This window comes from Neoarius graeffei, chromosome 20 (genome assembly GCF_027579695.1).
Source record: "Neoarius graeffei isolate fNeoGra1 chromosome 20, fNeoGra1.pri, whole genome shotgun sequence".
Taxonomy (NCBI): domain Eukaryota; kingdom Metazoa; phylum Chordata; class Actinopteri; order Siluriformes; family Ariidae; genus Neoarius; species Neoarius graeffei.
The window spans coordinates 1,397,418-1,413,694 of NC_083588.1; the positions used below are offsets into that span (position 1 = coordinate 1,397,418).

A 16,277-nucleotide genomic window follows, 5' to 3' on the forward strand; every position below is an offset into this window, starting at 1 on the left:
TTCAGGAAGCACAGCACCAACCTAGCCCCCCTCTACATCAACAACAAGTATGTGGAGAGGGTCCACACCTTCCGGTTTCTTGGCATCCTCATCTCCGCCGACATCTCCTGGTCAGTAAACATTACAGTAGTCATTAAGAAGGCTCAGCAGTGGCTACACTTCCTGAGAGTCCTCAGGAAGTACAACCTAAACTCCAACCTGCTGCTGACCTTCTACCACTCATCCATCGAGAGCCTGCTGACGTACTGTATTACAGTATGGTATGGCAGCTGCACTGCTGTAGACAGGGAGAGGCTCCAGAGGGTAGTTAAGGCAGCACAGAAGATCATTGGCTGCCCTCTCCCCTCCCTGATGGACATTTACACCTCCCGCTGCCTTAGCAGAGCTAAGAATATTATCAAGGACAGCTCCCACCCTGGCTTTGATCTGTTCGACCTGTTGCCCTCAGGGAGGTGCTACAGGTGCATCAGGACAAAGACAAATCAATTCAAAAACAGCTTCTTTCCAAAAGCCATAACCGCCCTGAACTCGGATATGCTCTGACTTTATAGTCTATTTATTTTACAATGTGACTCTCTTCGTGCAATAATTTATAATGTGCAGTACTTTATAAGGTGACTCTCTCTGTGCAATACTTTTATAATATGCAATACCTCACTCCATAATGTGAAACGCAACACATTCACCTCAAGTCTGTGCACCTTACCTTGCAATACTTCATAATGGGTAATATTTTATTTTATAATGTGACTCTCTTGTGCAATAATTTATAATGTGCAATACTTTATAATGTGACTCTCTCTGTGCAATACTTTATAATGTGCAATACCTCACTCCATAATGTGTAACACAACACATACACCTCAGGACTGTGCACCTTACACCCTCCCCCCCTTTTTTTCTCTCTCTCTCTCTCTCACTCTACATGTTGTTTGCACTGTTATTGGAGATGCTTTAATCTCATTGTACATGTGTATAGTGACAATAAAGGCATTCTATTCTCATCTCACCTCATTATCTGTAGCCGCTTTATCCTGTTCTACAGGGTCGCAGGCGAGCTGGAGCCTATCCCAGCTGACTACGGGCGAAAGGCGGGGTTCACCCTGGACAAGTCGCCAGGTCATCACAGGGCTGACACATAGACACAGACAACCATTCACACTCACATTCACACCTACGCTCAATTTAGAGTCACCAGTTAACCTAACCTGCATGTCTTTGGACTGTGGGGGAAACCGGAGCACCCGGAGGAAACCCACGCGGACACGGGGAGAACATGCAAACTCCGCACAGAAAGGCCCTCGCCGGCCAAGGGGCTCGAACCCAGACCTTCTTGCTGTGAGGCGACAGCGCTAACCACTACACCACCATGCCGCCCTCGGCATTCTATTCTATTTTATTCTATTAATTTTCAATGGGGCCAAAAATCAATGCAAGCCTATGGAGGAAAAAGGGATGAGCAAAAAGAAAGGAAAAATATGAGTGCAGGTCAGAACCGATTGCATGTATGTGTTGGGGGAGTTGGCCTGAAATATCACATAAGGTTTGGTGCATCTGCGATGGAGCGTGTCCGAGTAGGACGATTTGATGCATGAGCCCTATTCATTCTCTATGGGAAAAAGCCAAATGAAAAATGACAAGAACAAGAGAACAGGCGCGTTGATCCAAAAGCTGTATACAAGCACACTGCACCACTTCGGGCCAGACGTCTCAGAGTTGGAACGGTGTCTCTATCTCGAACACCCTAGTGGATCCAAAAAAACATGTTGGAATAAGGCAGAATAAGTAAACTTAAGAAGAACAATAGTATGCTTGCCTTCAGCTGCTGTGTGCTTGAGCAAGCACACTAACAATAACTGTGTGAATGGGATAAGAACAAGTTCTGCATTTTTCTCTGTTTGAGACTGATTTTAACCCCTTTGGACATAATGTGTACAATTGTACACATGAAGCTCCGTAGCATGTTTCCTTGTGTCTGAAGAGGATAAACTGGAGTGATGTAGCAGAGGTTGAGGAGCTCTCAGAATTCACACACCCTGCTGACGGAGGCTCCGGAAGATGCAGATATTGTCCTATATATGAAACAGTGGCATTATGTTAGATCCAGTGGTGCTTGAGTTTGTGAACCCTCTAGAATCTTCTATATTTCTGCATAAATATGACCTAAAACATCATCAGATTTTCACACAAGTCCTAAAAGTAGATAAAGAGAACCCAGTTAAACAAATGAGACAAAAATATTATACTTGGTCATTTATTTATTGAGGAAAATGATCCAATATTACATATCTGTGAGTGGCAAAAGTATGTGAACCTCTAGGATTAGCAGTTAATTTGAAGGTGAAATTAAAGTCAGGTGTTTTCAATCAATGGAATGACAATCAGGTGTGAGTGGGCACCCTGTTTTATTTAAAGAACAGGGATCTATCAAAGTCTGATCTTCACAACACATGTTTGTGGAAGTGTATCATGACACGAACAAAGGAGATTTCTGAGGACCTCAGAAAAAGTGTTATTGATGCTCATCAGGCTGGAAAAGGTTACAAAACCATCTCTAAAGAGTTTGGACTCCACCAATCCACAGTCAGACAGATTGTGTGCAAATGGAGGAAATTCAAGACCATTGTTACCCTCCCCAGGAGTGGTCGACCAACAATGATCACTCCAAGAGCAAGGCGTGTAATAGTCAGCGAGGCCACAAAGGACCCCAGGGTAACTTCTAAGCAACTGAAGGCCTCTCTCACATTGGCTAATGTTCATGAGTCCACCATCAGGAGAACACTGAACAACAATGGTGTGCATGGCAGGGTTGCAAGGAGAAAGCCACTGCTCTCCAAAAAGAACATTGCTGCTCATCTGCAGTTTGCTAAAGATCACGTGGACAAGCCAGAAGGCTATTGGAAAAATGTTTTGTGGATGGATGAGACCAAAATAGAACTTTTTGGTTTAAATGAGAAGCGTTATGTTTGGAGAAAGGAAAGCACTGCATTCCAGCACAAGAACCTTATCCCATCTGTGAAACATGGTGGTGGTAGTATCATGGTTTGAGCCTGTTTTGCTGCATCTGGGCCAGGACGGCTTGCCATCATCGATGGAACAATGAATTCTGAATTATACCAGCGAATTCTAAAGGAAAATGTCAGGACATCTGTCCATGAACTGAATCTCAAGAGAAGGTGGGTCATGCAGCAAGACAACGACCCTAAGCACACAAGTGGTTCTACCAAAGAATGGTTAAAGAAGAATAAAGTTCATGTTTTAGAATGGCCAAGTCAAAGTCCTGACCTTAATCCAATGGAAATGTTGTGGAAGGACCTGAAGCGAGCAGTTCATGTGAAGAAACCCACCAACATCCCAGAGTTGAAGCTGTTCTGTAGGGAGGAACGGGCTAAAATTCCTCCAAGCTGGTGTACAGGACTGATCAACAGTTACCACAAACGTTTAGTTGCAGTTATTGCTGCACAAGGGGGTCACACCAGATACTGAAAGCAAAGGTTCACATACTTTTGCCACTCACAGATATGTAATATTGGATCATTTTCCTCAATAAATAAATGACCAAGTATAATATTTTTGCCTCATTTGTTTAACTGGGTTCTCTTTATCTACTTTTAGGACTTGTGTGAAAATCTGATGATGTTTTAGGTCATATTTATGCAGAAATATAGACAATTCTAAAGGGTTCACAAACTTTCAAGCACCACTGTCCCTAAAAGGTTTATGGGGTTATGAGTGATGCCACTGGGGATAAAATATAAAAATTTAAAGTTTAAATGATGATTTTTTTTTCAAAGCACAAATAAATAGAAATGCATCCGTCTGATTTCTGGTTATATCAAGTACCAACTTCACAGGGGTTACTCCAAAACACAAGAAGCATTTAGTTTGAAATTATATAAGACATTAAGATATTATGCTTTCATGTAAATGTTTACTTTTTCTGCTAAAAAAAAAGGTTTCTTGCCTGCAGAATAGGAAGTGAAGTTCTGCGATTCACAGAACGACTGTATTCACAGCCCTTAATGGAAGGAACATGCTGAAATTCGAGAGTACGCAGGAAGACAAATGATAGTAATCTGAGTGAGTCATTGAGACACACACAGTCTCCTTTTGTCATTTACAGCGTGGCTAGTTTCACTCTTTCTAAGGTGTCTCATACTGTACTGTTTCTGTTTTTCTGCACTGACCCTCGAGAGGAAAAAAGAGAAAGACAGCCGTCAAAGTGTGACTGGTTAACCTGGTGGTTTGACAGACAGACAGACAGACAGACCAACAACATCCTTGTCACACTCACACGGTTTTGTTGAGGTGTGTACATGTGGTGTGTGTTATGTGGTGTGTGTGTGTGTGTGTGTGTGTTGTGGTGGGGCGCTCCCTCGGTGTGTAGGCAGTGTGGGAGGATGTGTTGGAGGAAACTGATCAATGCTGCACTCCCCAGCTCCCCAGGGCTATGAGCCATTTCTTACTGTAAGTGCTCTTTCTCTCTTTCTTTTTTCTGCACTTACTGTCACATACACACACAGATCACACCATCGTTTCCCGCAAGTCTTTAATTCCTCTTATTAAACAGCAATTTGCCATCGCTTATATTATTTTATTTATGAAAGAACATCTCGTACGTTTTTCAGCTAAGAGTTCGTGTTTGAAACAGGTCCGTTCCTGTTCTCACAGATGTTATAGCAGCGATCAACAGTCGTTCCCTCACCAGCCTCTTTTTATTCTCTCTCCTGAAGTTAATAAGACAAGAAAACAAAATGCAGCTCATCAGCTTTTGTTACTGAGAAACCGCAAAGAAGCGTAAACTCTTCTGTCCTGAAGCTGTCAAAAACTTAAAGTTCCAGCTTCACCTCTGACTGTTACAAAGCACTGACACTGGAGACTCCTTCCAGACACATTACAAAAACATCTCCTCAATAATCACACGTTTTAATCAGTTTATTATTAGTACAAGTCGCTTTTATTATAGAAATGATAACGTATTAGAACGAGTGCATTAATAGAAACCTGTAATTTACAGCTGCACTACTGTCAGAGCTGCTGTTATAGAAAACTAATCAACACCTTCTGACCAATCAGACTCCAGAATGCAACAACACCGTGGTGTAATATAAATTAACTCAATTTTTTTTTCTTTCTCTGGTTGATGAATGTACTTTAAATAATCATTGCTCAGACAGGAAATCTGCCCATCCCTGGGCTCCTGATGCGTCCAACTCTCTGTGGCACTCTTTTATAGTGCCAAATACAGTGGTGCTTGAAAGTTTGTGAACTCATTAGAATTTTCTATATTTCTGCATAAATATGATCTAAAACATCATCAGATTTTCACACAAATCCTAAAAGTAGATAAAGAGAACACAGTTAAACAAATGAGACAAAAATATTATACTTGGTCATTTATTTATTGAGGAAAATGATCCAATATTACATATCTGTGAGTGGCAAAAGTATGTGAACCTTTGCTTTCAGTATCTGGTGTGACCCCCTTGTGCAGCAATAACTGCAACTAAACGTTTGCGGTAACTGTTGATCAGTCCTGCACACCGGCTTGGAGGAATTTTAGCCCGTTCCTCTGTACAGAACAGCTTCAACTCTGGGATGTTGGTGGGTTTCCTCACATGAACTGCTCGCTTCAGGTCCTTCCACAACATTTCCATTGGATTAAGGTCAGGACTTTGACTTGGCCATTCCAAAACATTAACTTTTATTCTTCTTTAACCATTCTTTGGTAGAATGACTTGTGTGCTTAGGGTCGTTGTCTTGCTGCATGACCCACCTTCTCTTGAGATTCAGTTCATGGATAGATGTCCTGACATTTTCCTTTAGAATTCGCTGGTATAATTCAGAATTCATTGTTCCATCAATGACGGCAAGCCGTCCTGGCCCAGATGCAGCAAAACAGGCCCAAACCATGATACTACCACCACCATGTTTCACAGATGGGATAAGGTTCTTGTGCTGGAATGCAGTGTTTTCCTTTCTCTAAACATAACGCTTCTCATTTAAACCAAAAAGTTCTATTTTGGTCTCATCCATCCACAAAACATTTTTCCAATAGCCTTCTGGCTTGTCCATGTGATCTTTAGCAAACTGCAGATGAGCAGCAATGTTCTTTTTGGAGAGCAGTGGCTTTCTCCTTGCAACCCTGCCATGCACACCATTGTTGTTCAGTGTTCTCCTGATGGTAGACTCATGAACATGAACATTAGCATTAGCCAATGTGAGAGAGGCCTTCAGTTGCTTAGAAGTTACCCTGGGGTCCTTTGTGACCTCGCTGACTATTACACGCCTTGCTCTTGGAGTGATCTTTGTTGGTCGACCACTCCTGGGGAGGGTAACAATGGTCTTGAATTTCCTCCATTTGTACACAATCTGTCTGACTGTGGATTGGTGGAGTCCAAACTCTTTAGAGATGGTTTTGTAACCTTTTCCAGCCTGATGAGCATCAACAACGCTTTTTCTGAGGTCCTCAAAAATCTCCTTTGTTCGTGCCATCATACACTTCCACAAACATGTGTTGTGACGATCAGACTTTGATAGATTCCTGTTCTTTAAATAAAACAGGGTGCCCACTCACACCTGATTGTCATCCCATTGATTGAAAACACCTGACTCAAATTTCACCTTCAAATTAACTGCTAATCCTAGAGGTTCACATACTTTTGCCACTCACAGATATGTAATATTGGATCATTTTCCTCAATAAATAAATGACCAAGTATAATATTTGTGTCTCATTTGTTTAACTGGCTTCTCTTCATCTACTTTTAGGACTTGTGTGAAAATCTGATGATGCTTTAGGTCATATTCATGTAGAAATATAGAAAATTCTAAAGTGTTCACAAACTTTCGAGCACTACTGTAAGTTATTTTTCAAGAGAGTAAAATGTTAGCAGCTAGCACTGGACAAATTTCAAGTTCTTCAATAAAGAAATTGACAACAGCTTCATTTTTATGACTACCAAATTGCAAACTAAAGTGTGATAACATCTATGAGCAATGCAATAAAATCTTCTAAATTAGACATTAAGAATGAACATAATTGTAGCGAAGTATTGAGCTACCTTTAGACCTTCCAGTTAAAAATATTAACTCTCTTTATGTAAATTCTTTCTGTAGATGTGACCTATCACAAGATGGAAGAAAAATGTGTAAAATTATACTTTGGAAAAGCTGTACACAGACTCGGTAACTAGCACCTACTTTAATTCTTGGGTTTATTCATGCTTTTTTTGTCGTCTTCCTCTTAATGTTGTGGGTTTATCTTTATGTCAGCATCTCAGACGTTTGGTGTTAAAAGTTATTCTGAGGATATAAACGCACAACCTTTAAGGCATCTTTTGAATTATGACTCATTATCTACACCATGGAACACAAAGTAAACATTGAGAAACAGGAAGAGTGGAAAATCTAACTTTAAAAAATTAGTTCATTATGTAATTCTTTTAATAAGTGTGAAAAAGACAGACACTGAATTTTGAGAAGAAATACAGTAGATTTAATGTGCTACATTACAAACTTTCAGTGAAAATAAACTCTGGCATATAAAGTATCAACATCAAAAATAATTGAGTAAACAAAACTGTACAAAATTCCTACCTGAAAAACAATGAAAATCAGTAAATCTTATCTTTGCTACGTACCAGTAACCGTGCACATGGATCGAGGTCCTGCTTTTTCCAGTGCTCATGTTAAATAAATTAAAACAAAGAGCATACAGTAATAAATTATACTTGATGTGTCCTGAGATTAATAGTAACTTCGGTTCCTGCTGTGGATTTGGCGCTCAAGAAACTACACCAATAGTTCACTTCAGTGCTGGATGGCTGACTTTTAAAATTATACAGAAGGCAAAAAATAACTTCTCTAAGTAATAAATAATACAATGGAAGCTTGACTTCTCTTTAAAGAATTAAGCTGTAAAACGATTGCATAACTATTTGCAGAATTTCTTATACCTCGAGTTACAGTGAGGGTGCCGAGGAACGGCGTCCTCGCAAAACGTTCACACAGCAAACCCCTGATATATTTTGTTTACAATTCCAGACCCTGACTGACAATGTTTCCTGAGAAAAAAAACAATATTATTTTACAAACAATAGCAACAATGTACAAAAATAGAGAGTAATAAATTAATATGAACTCAAACACATGAAACAAAACACAAGTACAATGATGTAACCGATCGCCTTCACTGTCTGCCAAAGAACAGAAGGCTTAAGTGCAATTATTAAGTCTTTGGAAATGCTTTTTTATGTATTTGGTGTTGCTCAGCTTGGTTTAGCTCTTGCCCTCTTCGGATATTTTTTTGGCATAGACGTGTACAAGTCTACTTTTAGGCTACTTCTAGAACTGGAGTTTCAAACCTCCTTCCCTTTCCTTCCTCATTGTACTCGTCCTTCACCGCCAAAGCGCACCACACTGGCCCTCTCTTGCCATTGCCCCAGTCCTGAGGTTTTCAGCAGGGTAGGGTCCAAGCCTTTAAAGTGGCCAGCTTTGGGATGATCATCCAGCTCCAGCCACTTCTCAAGCACGGCCTCGACTTCGGTCTCTGATGAATTCTCTTTAAGAGCTTCGGCCTCAGCACTGACATCAAATCGCTCGAGGATCTCAGTGGTGTACCTCAGCTTGGGACTTTCAGGATGGGAATTGGCAGTGCAACCTCCCGAGCGACGGTGCAGCCTGAGGGAAAAGTGATGGAGGAAGCCATGATGGCACAACGGGCAGCAATGTGGTCGCTCTCTCGAGCTGTGCATGCGGCGGTGCAGCTTCAGGTGGATATATTGTGTGAACTTGGTGCCACACACTTTGCACTGGTAGGGCTTCTCTCCAGAGTGTAAGCGCAGGTGCGTCTTTAAGTTGCTGGTGCTGCTAAAACGCTTCTGGCACACCTGTGGGATGGTCAACAAAAGCCGTGTTTGTTATTTAACCCAGATCTATTGTGCAACTCGGGCCATAAAGCACCAAAACAGGAGCTTTATGACAATGACCTCTTTATCTCGCCTTGGAATGCAGGGGGCAAGTCAGACATGCTTATTTCATCTGCACTTGGCTGCTTTCTTGGCCGAGAGAGTGAGTCATGTCTGTGATATAAAAAGAACTCACGTTGACGCCATTGTCACACCCTTTGGGATTAATGTACAACAAAGTCAAAGCTTTATTCAAAGGGTACTTAAGGACTAGGTGAAAGTACCTGCAGATAAACAATGCCTCAGGTGTGCGACATTTCGATTCTTCTTACTTTCTTAGAGACTTTAAAAACATTCTTTTAAAGCAGTCCCTCATTACTACGTTACAATTTTTCACTGTCACTTTTATTATACTTTCCATTAACTTGTGAGTTTGTTTTAAGTTGATCTCACCTGACACTCATGAGGTTTCTCTCCAGTGTGAACAAGATGATGTTTCTGTAGATGTGCCAGCTGGGTGAAGCTTTTCTTGCACAATGGACACTGAAATGGCCTCTCTCCATTATGCACCCTCAAGTGCACCTGAAAAAAAAAACATGCTAATTAGAACCTCATTAAGGTTACACCCCTTTGACTCACTCCAGAGAAAATCTGTGTCACACACCTTCAGGTTGGACAGCTGGCCGAAGGTCTTGAAGCAGATGTTGCACTCGTACTTGATCTTTCCATTCTGTTTCTTTAGTGGGTACGGCAGGGACTTGTACCCTGGACTTTGTGATGACACGGATGACGATGAGCTGATCTTTGGTGTAGCAGCCAAGCTGAGGTTGATGGCTTCCTCATATGAATGCTCAGACCCTGGGGAGTGCTTCATGAGGGGTGAGATTTCAGGGGTGGCCGGGGCACCCTGGGGAGGTGATGTATTCATGGGCCGCCCTTCCAGGCTGGTCTGAGGATGTAGGGCAGGGTAAGACAGATCAACAGGGAGAAGACTTGGTTGAGTCCTGGCAGAAAAGGGCAAGACTGCACTTGGCAGCACATTGCTGTAGTGGAATGGTCCTCTGGGGGGCGGCATAGAGGGGATGGATGGTGTGTAAGGGCTGAGAATGGCTTGGTGATAATAAGGGTCAAAAGAAGGCAAAAAATGGTAGGCATTTGGCACAGCAGGATATGGTATCACGTCTTCCCTGGGGCTGTAATAGCTCTGGGGATGTGCTAGAAGGTCTTGGTCAGGGCATGAATGGGAAGCACACTTAGGATGTGATTTGTGTGTGCTATCCTGGGGAAACTTCTTACTGGAGTCCATCAAGTGCTGATCTGGAGTGCTGGGTGGTATGTCCTGCTCAATGGTCTCCACGTCAATCTTCTCCTCAGTTTCCTCAACCTCGTCCTTCCCTTCCTTTGTTACTTCTTGCTGACCGTGCAAGCTGTAAGGGTGTGATGCCTGTTTAGGATGCTGGGTCCACGGAAGTAGACTGTGCTTCTGGAGGTCAGCTTCATTCACATCACCACCAAAGTGCTCTACGATGGAGAAATGGAGAAGAACATCAGAGGCACAGCAACAAACAGCATGGCCTTCGCACACCTACTCATCGCCTTCTCTCTCGTGGCCTCACTTATGGTAAACGGCAGATGTTTCAGTTTTGGTTTGACAAGAAGAGATATATCGCAACAGTTTCTATCTGATGTAGAGCCAGTACTGCTATCACACATCACCTTGATTACTCGTGTGTGGGAGTTCACGGGTGTGCACAACTGACTGCGTGTGTGTTTCAGTGGGCGTGTGTGTATGAGAACACAGAAGCCAAGGGTAGCAGTCATACTTCTCACTCAGAAACTGTGCTGACTCACCATGTCAGCAGATGTCTCTAACCACAGGAAAAATCCTTTATCACGGCCTCAGCACCAGCAGTCGCTGACACATTTGACAAGGAACTAAGATGACGGTGAAAACCACACGATCCCATCCACACTGAACAGGTAAACAGAAAACCTCCAAGCCACAAATAAAATGTGAGTCAAAAAAACTGCCAAATCATGGAGTATGGCCTCATCACACTCTCTCTCTCACACACAGAAAGGGAAGGAGATTACAAAAACAGATTATTGCCCTTGTGGCCGAGGCCTGGTTCCTCAAACCTGATGTGAACAAATCCTTTACGGGCAGCATGCAGTGGCAGATAGGAAAGTGAAAATGGTCGACCAGACAGAGTTACCAAACACAAAGAGGAAAAAAAAAACCTACAACATGTTTGGAAGAAAAAACCTGCATGTTCTGGCCTAAACAGGATTTTCAAATCTAATCGATGGGCCCTGCTTGAGGAATTCCCTCAAAATTTCTAACATAGCAATCAAGTGTTCACATGCCGAGCCATTCTCAGATGACCTGAAAAAAATTCCAGCCTGTCAATCCTGCCATGCGTTGTTGTTTTTTTTTAAATCATCTGTCCAGTTCTTCATGGTACTACAGGAAGAAAAAAAAAAACAGTTGTGGATGTGACTAGGTCTTTTTTTTTTTTTACTCATTAGACTTCTCTGAATCTCAATTCAGGAAGTAAAAATTTAAACCAACTGGGAGACTTTTCAGAGAACGAAGCTTTGAGGAAAGTCAAACAAAGCATAATGGGAGAAGCTTCCTGGACAGGGACATTCCAACAATTAGCCACAATTGTGTGACGAGGGAGAGAGTCATCGGCTCAAAAGTCACACCTCAGTTTTGCCAGCATGGACGCACAACAATGAATGTGTACAATACACACACGCACTTTCCTTTTTCTTTCTGTCTGAGCAGTGAATACAGCAGGAAACGGGAACACTAAAGATTATTGTCTGGCAGGATGTCTCAATGTGAGAAAGATACTCCATCACGGTGTCACCTTTGAAAAAGATAACGCATTTTTACACACTTTCATTTACAAACAAAAGAGGAAAGACAACAGCATGTTTTGAATAACCTTTGCGTGAGGATGTTTGCCTTCATCTTTTTTCAAAACTAGACAAGAATGAGAGCTGCATTTTCCTTGATGTTGACCTGCTGACGAACCTCTACGCATCTACACATGCATCAACTGATGCCGAAATTCACAGATAACGTGGACGATTGCAAGCGGAAAAACCGGCAAGTGCCACGGCGGAGCATGCTGGTGCATTGCGGAGAAAGTACGTAATAAAAAGAAAAAAGTTAAGAACTCTATAAACCAACAAGAGGGAGACCAACAAGAGGGAGCTCCAGAATGCCTCTGAGCTGTAAGATGGAAGACAGATTGTACCAAATGAAGAGAAAACAGCTGATTGAAATCTGAGATCCCTGAGGATTCCTGATGTGATCTTTACTCACTCGGCTTCACGCTGTCCGTTTGCTCTTCCACATGTCCACACAGCCTCCTCGTGAACTCCTGACTGTACCACACGAGCAGCTCACGCTGGGGCTCCACGGGCCTGACGGTGTAGAAGTAGACATCACGGCCGTTCTGACAGGCCACCAGGTTCTGCTCGGCCGGGGAACGTGCCGGGTTGACGAAACGCATCCAGTTGCTGCGATGCACATCATATCCATCAATGAAGTGGTGAAGCTGCCTACCGGAGTAAATCTAAAGGACAAGAACGAGATACTGGTTATTGAGAGCGTGAATAAATATAACTTGGTCAACAAAACATCATTAAAAAAAAGTGTTTTTAATGAAACAAAACCCCAAAAATAAAAATACAGCTTTTTGTTGAATAAATTATTTCCTTTTGAGGTAAGAAATAACATCGAATACAGATATATTTGAAAAATGCATAATATATAAAATATCACTTTGAAATTATCTCATCTCATCTCATTATCTCTAGCCGCTTTATCCTTCGACAGGGTCGCAGGCGAGCTGGATCCTATCCCAGCTGACTACGGGCGAGTCGCCAGGCCATCACAGGGCTGACACATAGACACAGACAACCATTCACACCTACGGTCAATTTAGAGTCACCAGTTAACCTAACCTGCATGTCTTTGGACTGTGGGGGAAACCGGAGCACCCGGAGGAAACCCACGGGGAGAACATGCAAACTCCACACAGAAAGGCCCTCGCCGGCCACGGGGCTCGAACCCGGACCTTCTTGCTGTGAGGCGACAGTGCTAACCACTACACCACCGTGCCTCCCACTTTGAAATTATCTCATCTCATCTCATTATCTCTAGCCGCTTTATCCTTCTACAGGGTCGCAGGCAAGCTGGAGCCTATCCCAGCTGACTACGGGCGAAAGGCGGGGTACACCCTGGACAAGTCGCCAGGTCATCACAGGGCTGACACATAGACACAGACAACCATTCACACTCACATTCACACCTACGGTCAATTTAGAGTCACCAGTTAACCTAACCTGCATGTCTTTGGACTGTGGGGGAAACCGGAGCACCCGGAGGAAACCCACGCGGACACGGGGAGAACATGCAAACTCCACACAGAAAGGCCCTCGCCGGACCCGGGGTTCGAACCCAGGACCTTCTTGCTGTGAGGCGACAGCGCTAACCACTACACCACCGTGCCTCCCACTTTGAAATTATGTATGATATAAATGGATATAAATTAGAAAGATGATTTTTAAAATTATTATGAGAGCTAACAGAACGAGAAGCAGAACAGCTAATCAAATGAGAAATTATAGAGAGAAGAAAAAGAAATGATAAAAAAGACAAATAATCCCAGCAAATTAAACAACCAACACAAGAATATATTTTTAAAAAGGAAAAAAAAAAAACAGCTAATACTCGAGACAGTTCTCAGTCCGGGCTAAACTTATCTGCTGAAATACAGATGAAGGTTTCCACTTCATCACCAAAAATCTGTGTATCACCACCTCCAGACATTAAATCAAGCACAAATCCAGCGATCAGATTTTTGATCCCGTGTGTGTGTGTGTGTGAAATCAGTGATGTGGAAAAGTGAGTTTATTCACCTCTGCCATGTACGGCGTGCTCTTCATGCCCGCTCCTTCTTTCAGCTTTTCTTTCTGAACGCTCGAGTGTGTGTGAGCGCGAGTATCTGTCAAGCAGAGTGAGAGTGAACGCGTGTGTGTGTGTGTGTGTGTGTTTCTCTTTCTGTCAGTGGTGTCATACCTTTAAAAAGGCAAACGAGGGGGTGGAGCCAAGAGCACAACAAAGCCGCATGCTGCCGCAGGGTTTTCTGTCTTAGTTTGTGTGCACCTGCGTGTGTGTGCGTGGTGTAAGTTTGGCAATAAATAAGCATGAACCTTGGCATAGATTTCCACACATTTACAAACATACACACTCTTGAACGATTTTCTGAAGCAAGAGCCGTAAGTGAACAGGAAGTTGGACTGGATTTTCCAGGAAATGAGGGACGGAAAGGGCACCGTTGAGCCCAAAGGGGACAAAGTCAAAATTGGAAAACCCAGAGTGGCTCATACTCCCGTGTACTTACACACACACACACACACACACGTGCAAGAAGGAAAACAGATGGTTCATGTGAATGGATGAAAGAAAAGCAATCGTGTAAAATTCTATGAAACGAAAGTGCTGTATGCACACAGTGTGAGAGGACAAATCTCACACACATGCACTCTGTGCGCCTGTGTTATGATATGAAGTGTTTTGCTTCATGTGTCGGTATTTCGTGCCCACACCTGCTCACAGACCTGGACTTCACCAAAACGTTTTTCAAGGACGAAATGCGTGCTGCGTTTTCCTCTCGACAGACGGCATGAAAGCCAGCCAGTAACTCCCGTACACTGCCATGGATAAGATCGGACTGCTGCAGAGTTCCTGTGTATTTTCCAGCGAAGCCTTGAGGAGCGCTGGATGTTCCTGCTGTGCCTTTGAACAGTGTTAGGGCATGAGCACAGGGGCGCAGGCAGGATTTTTGAACTGGGGGGACTGAGCTGTCAGCAAATGATTCCATTTTGTGTATATATGTATGTGTGCGTGTGTGTATATATATATATACACACTACCGTTCAAAAGTTTGGGGTCACTTTGAAATGTCCATATTTTTGAAAGAAAAGCACTGTTCTTTTCAATGAAGATCACTTTAAACTAATCAGAAATCCACTCTATACATTGCTAATGTGGTAAATGACTATTCTAGCTGCAAATGTCTGGTTTTTGGTGCAATATCTACATAGGTGTATAGCACGGGCGATTGCTCTAAGACAGCGAGGGAGGCTCAGCCTCCTCTAAAAATGACGAACATCGTGTAGGATGAATTGCGCTAGGCTTATGTTATAGCCGACCTTATAACATTGCTATTTCAGATCCAGAATCATAGAAATATATGTGCTCAACCCAACTACAGTGCAAAATCATTCCGTGATAACTTTCCCCAGTTCGCCTAATGTTGCCAGATACTGCTGACGTTTACCAGCCCAAAACATGGTCAAAACCCGCCAAAATGCACTTAAAACCGCCCAATCTGGCAACACTGTAAATTCCCCCTCGTGACAGCGCGATGCAGCCCAGCCTCAGTGCACTTCAATGGCATTTGGGAGCTCTGCGCTTTTCAATATCAAAATGCAAGACGATTATTGGACAAATACTGCAAAAACGCCCGCCCCACGGATTCCCACGGACTCCCAGCCTCAGTGGACTTCAACGGCATTTGGGAGCTCTGCGCTTTTCAATCTCAAAATGCAAGACGGTTATTGGACAAATACTGCGAAAATGCCCGCCCACGGACTCCCAGCCTCACAGTGGGAGGGACATGGCAGTTTCCGCGAGGAGACTGGTGATTGGTGAAAGCGGCCGGATATTTTCTTTGATTGACAGCTCGTTTCAAATATAGACAGGCAGCGGCGAATCTCAGTTCAGTCCCATGCGGATTCGCAAGTGCTGTGGTGTATTGTAAGAGATCAGCTTACATTTCGATTTCATTCATTACATACGGTTTCTGCCAGCTTTTTTAGTTTGTATATATTTTCATTGTAAATAAAGTGTAAATATAGTGTTGTCAAGTTTGCTATCTTAGTTCCAGAAATTTCGTTTATTTGAGTGACTGAACTTGAACTTGAGGGGGCTAGTCAGCTAGCAAGAAAGCTGCGCATGGATGCCAAGCATTGCTGATTTAATTTTGGCGAAGCCATTTGCCAGTCTTCCTTTCGAGGAAAAAATTAAAATTAAAGCGCAGGGTAGACCAACGCCTCAAATTGACTTGGTGAAAAAGGTAGGGAATAATACTCGTTCCTTTCAGCTCTCCTGGTACGAGAAAGTGAATTGGCTAACAGCAAGTGACCCACATCAACAACAGTAAATAGGCTACTTTAGTAATATGTCATGGATGGACCAAAAATATAGAATCTATTTAAAATGTTTATGCTGAGTATATTATATTGGAATATATATTTCTCTGGATATGAATTAAACACAGCTAC

At 42.8% G+C, this 16,277-nt stretch overlaps 2 protein-coding genes across 2 annotated transcripts in view; one reads left to right on the forward strand and one right to left on the reverse strand.

Annotated features, from left to right (window-relative positions):
• The window catches only part of rps15a (ribosomal protein S15a), a 480,374-nt gene that overhangs the window by 60,271 nt on the left and 403,826 nt on the right, over window positions 1-16,277 (forward strand). The gene's annotated exons all lie outside the window — the stretch shown is intronic.
• prdm1b (PR domain containing 1b, with ZNF domain) lies at window positions 7,476-13,975 on the reverse strand. Its single transcript, XM_060901073.1, has 5 exons — window positions 13,848-13,975; window positions 12,247-12,499; window positions 9,574-10,430; window positions 9,363-9,491; window positions 7,476-8,891 (listed from the first exon to the last, which is right to left on the reverse strand). The coding sequence occupies exons 1-5, from the start codon at window positions 13,872-13,874 to the stop codon at window positions 8,385-8,387; spliced, it is 1,773 nt and encodes a 590-aa protein (XP_060757056.1). The 5' UTR covers window positions 13,875-13,975; the 3' UTR covers window positions 7,476-8,384.

What these genes read in the sequence shown, in the direction of transcription:
- prdm1b (XM_060901073.1), bottom strand. Translation starts at nt 13,874, where the DNA reads ATGAAGAGCACGCCGTACATGGCAGAG. An exon ending in GCACGCCGTACATGGCAGAG is followed by an intron (nt 12,500 to 13,847) that starts GTGAATAAACTC and finishes CTTGTCCTTTAG; the next exon opens with ATTTACTCCGGTAGGCAGCT. An exon ending in AGAAACCTCATGAGTGTCAG is followed by an intron (nt 8,892 to 9,362) that starts GTGAGATCAACT and finishes ACCATCCCACAG; the next exon opens with GTGTGCCAGAAGCGTTTTAG.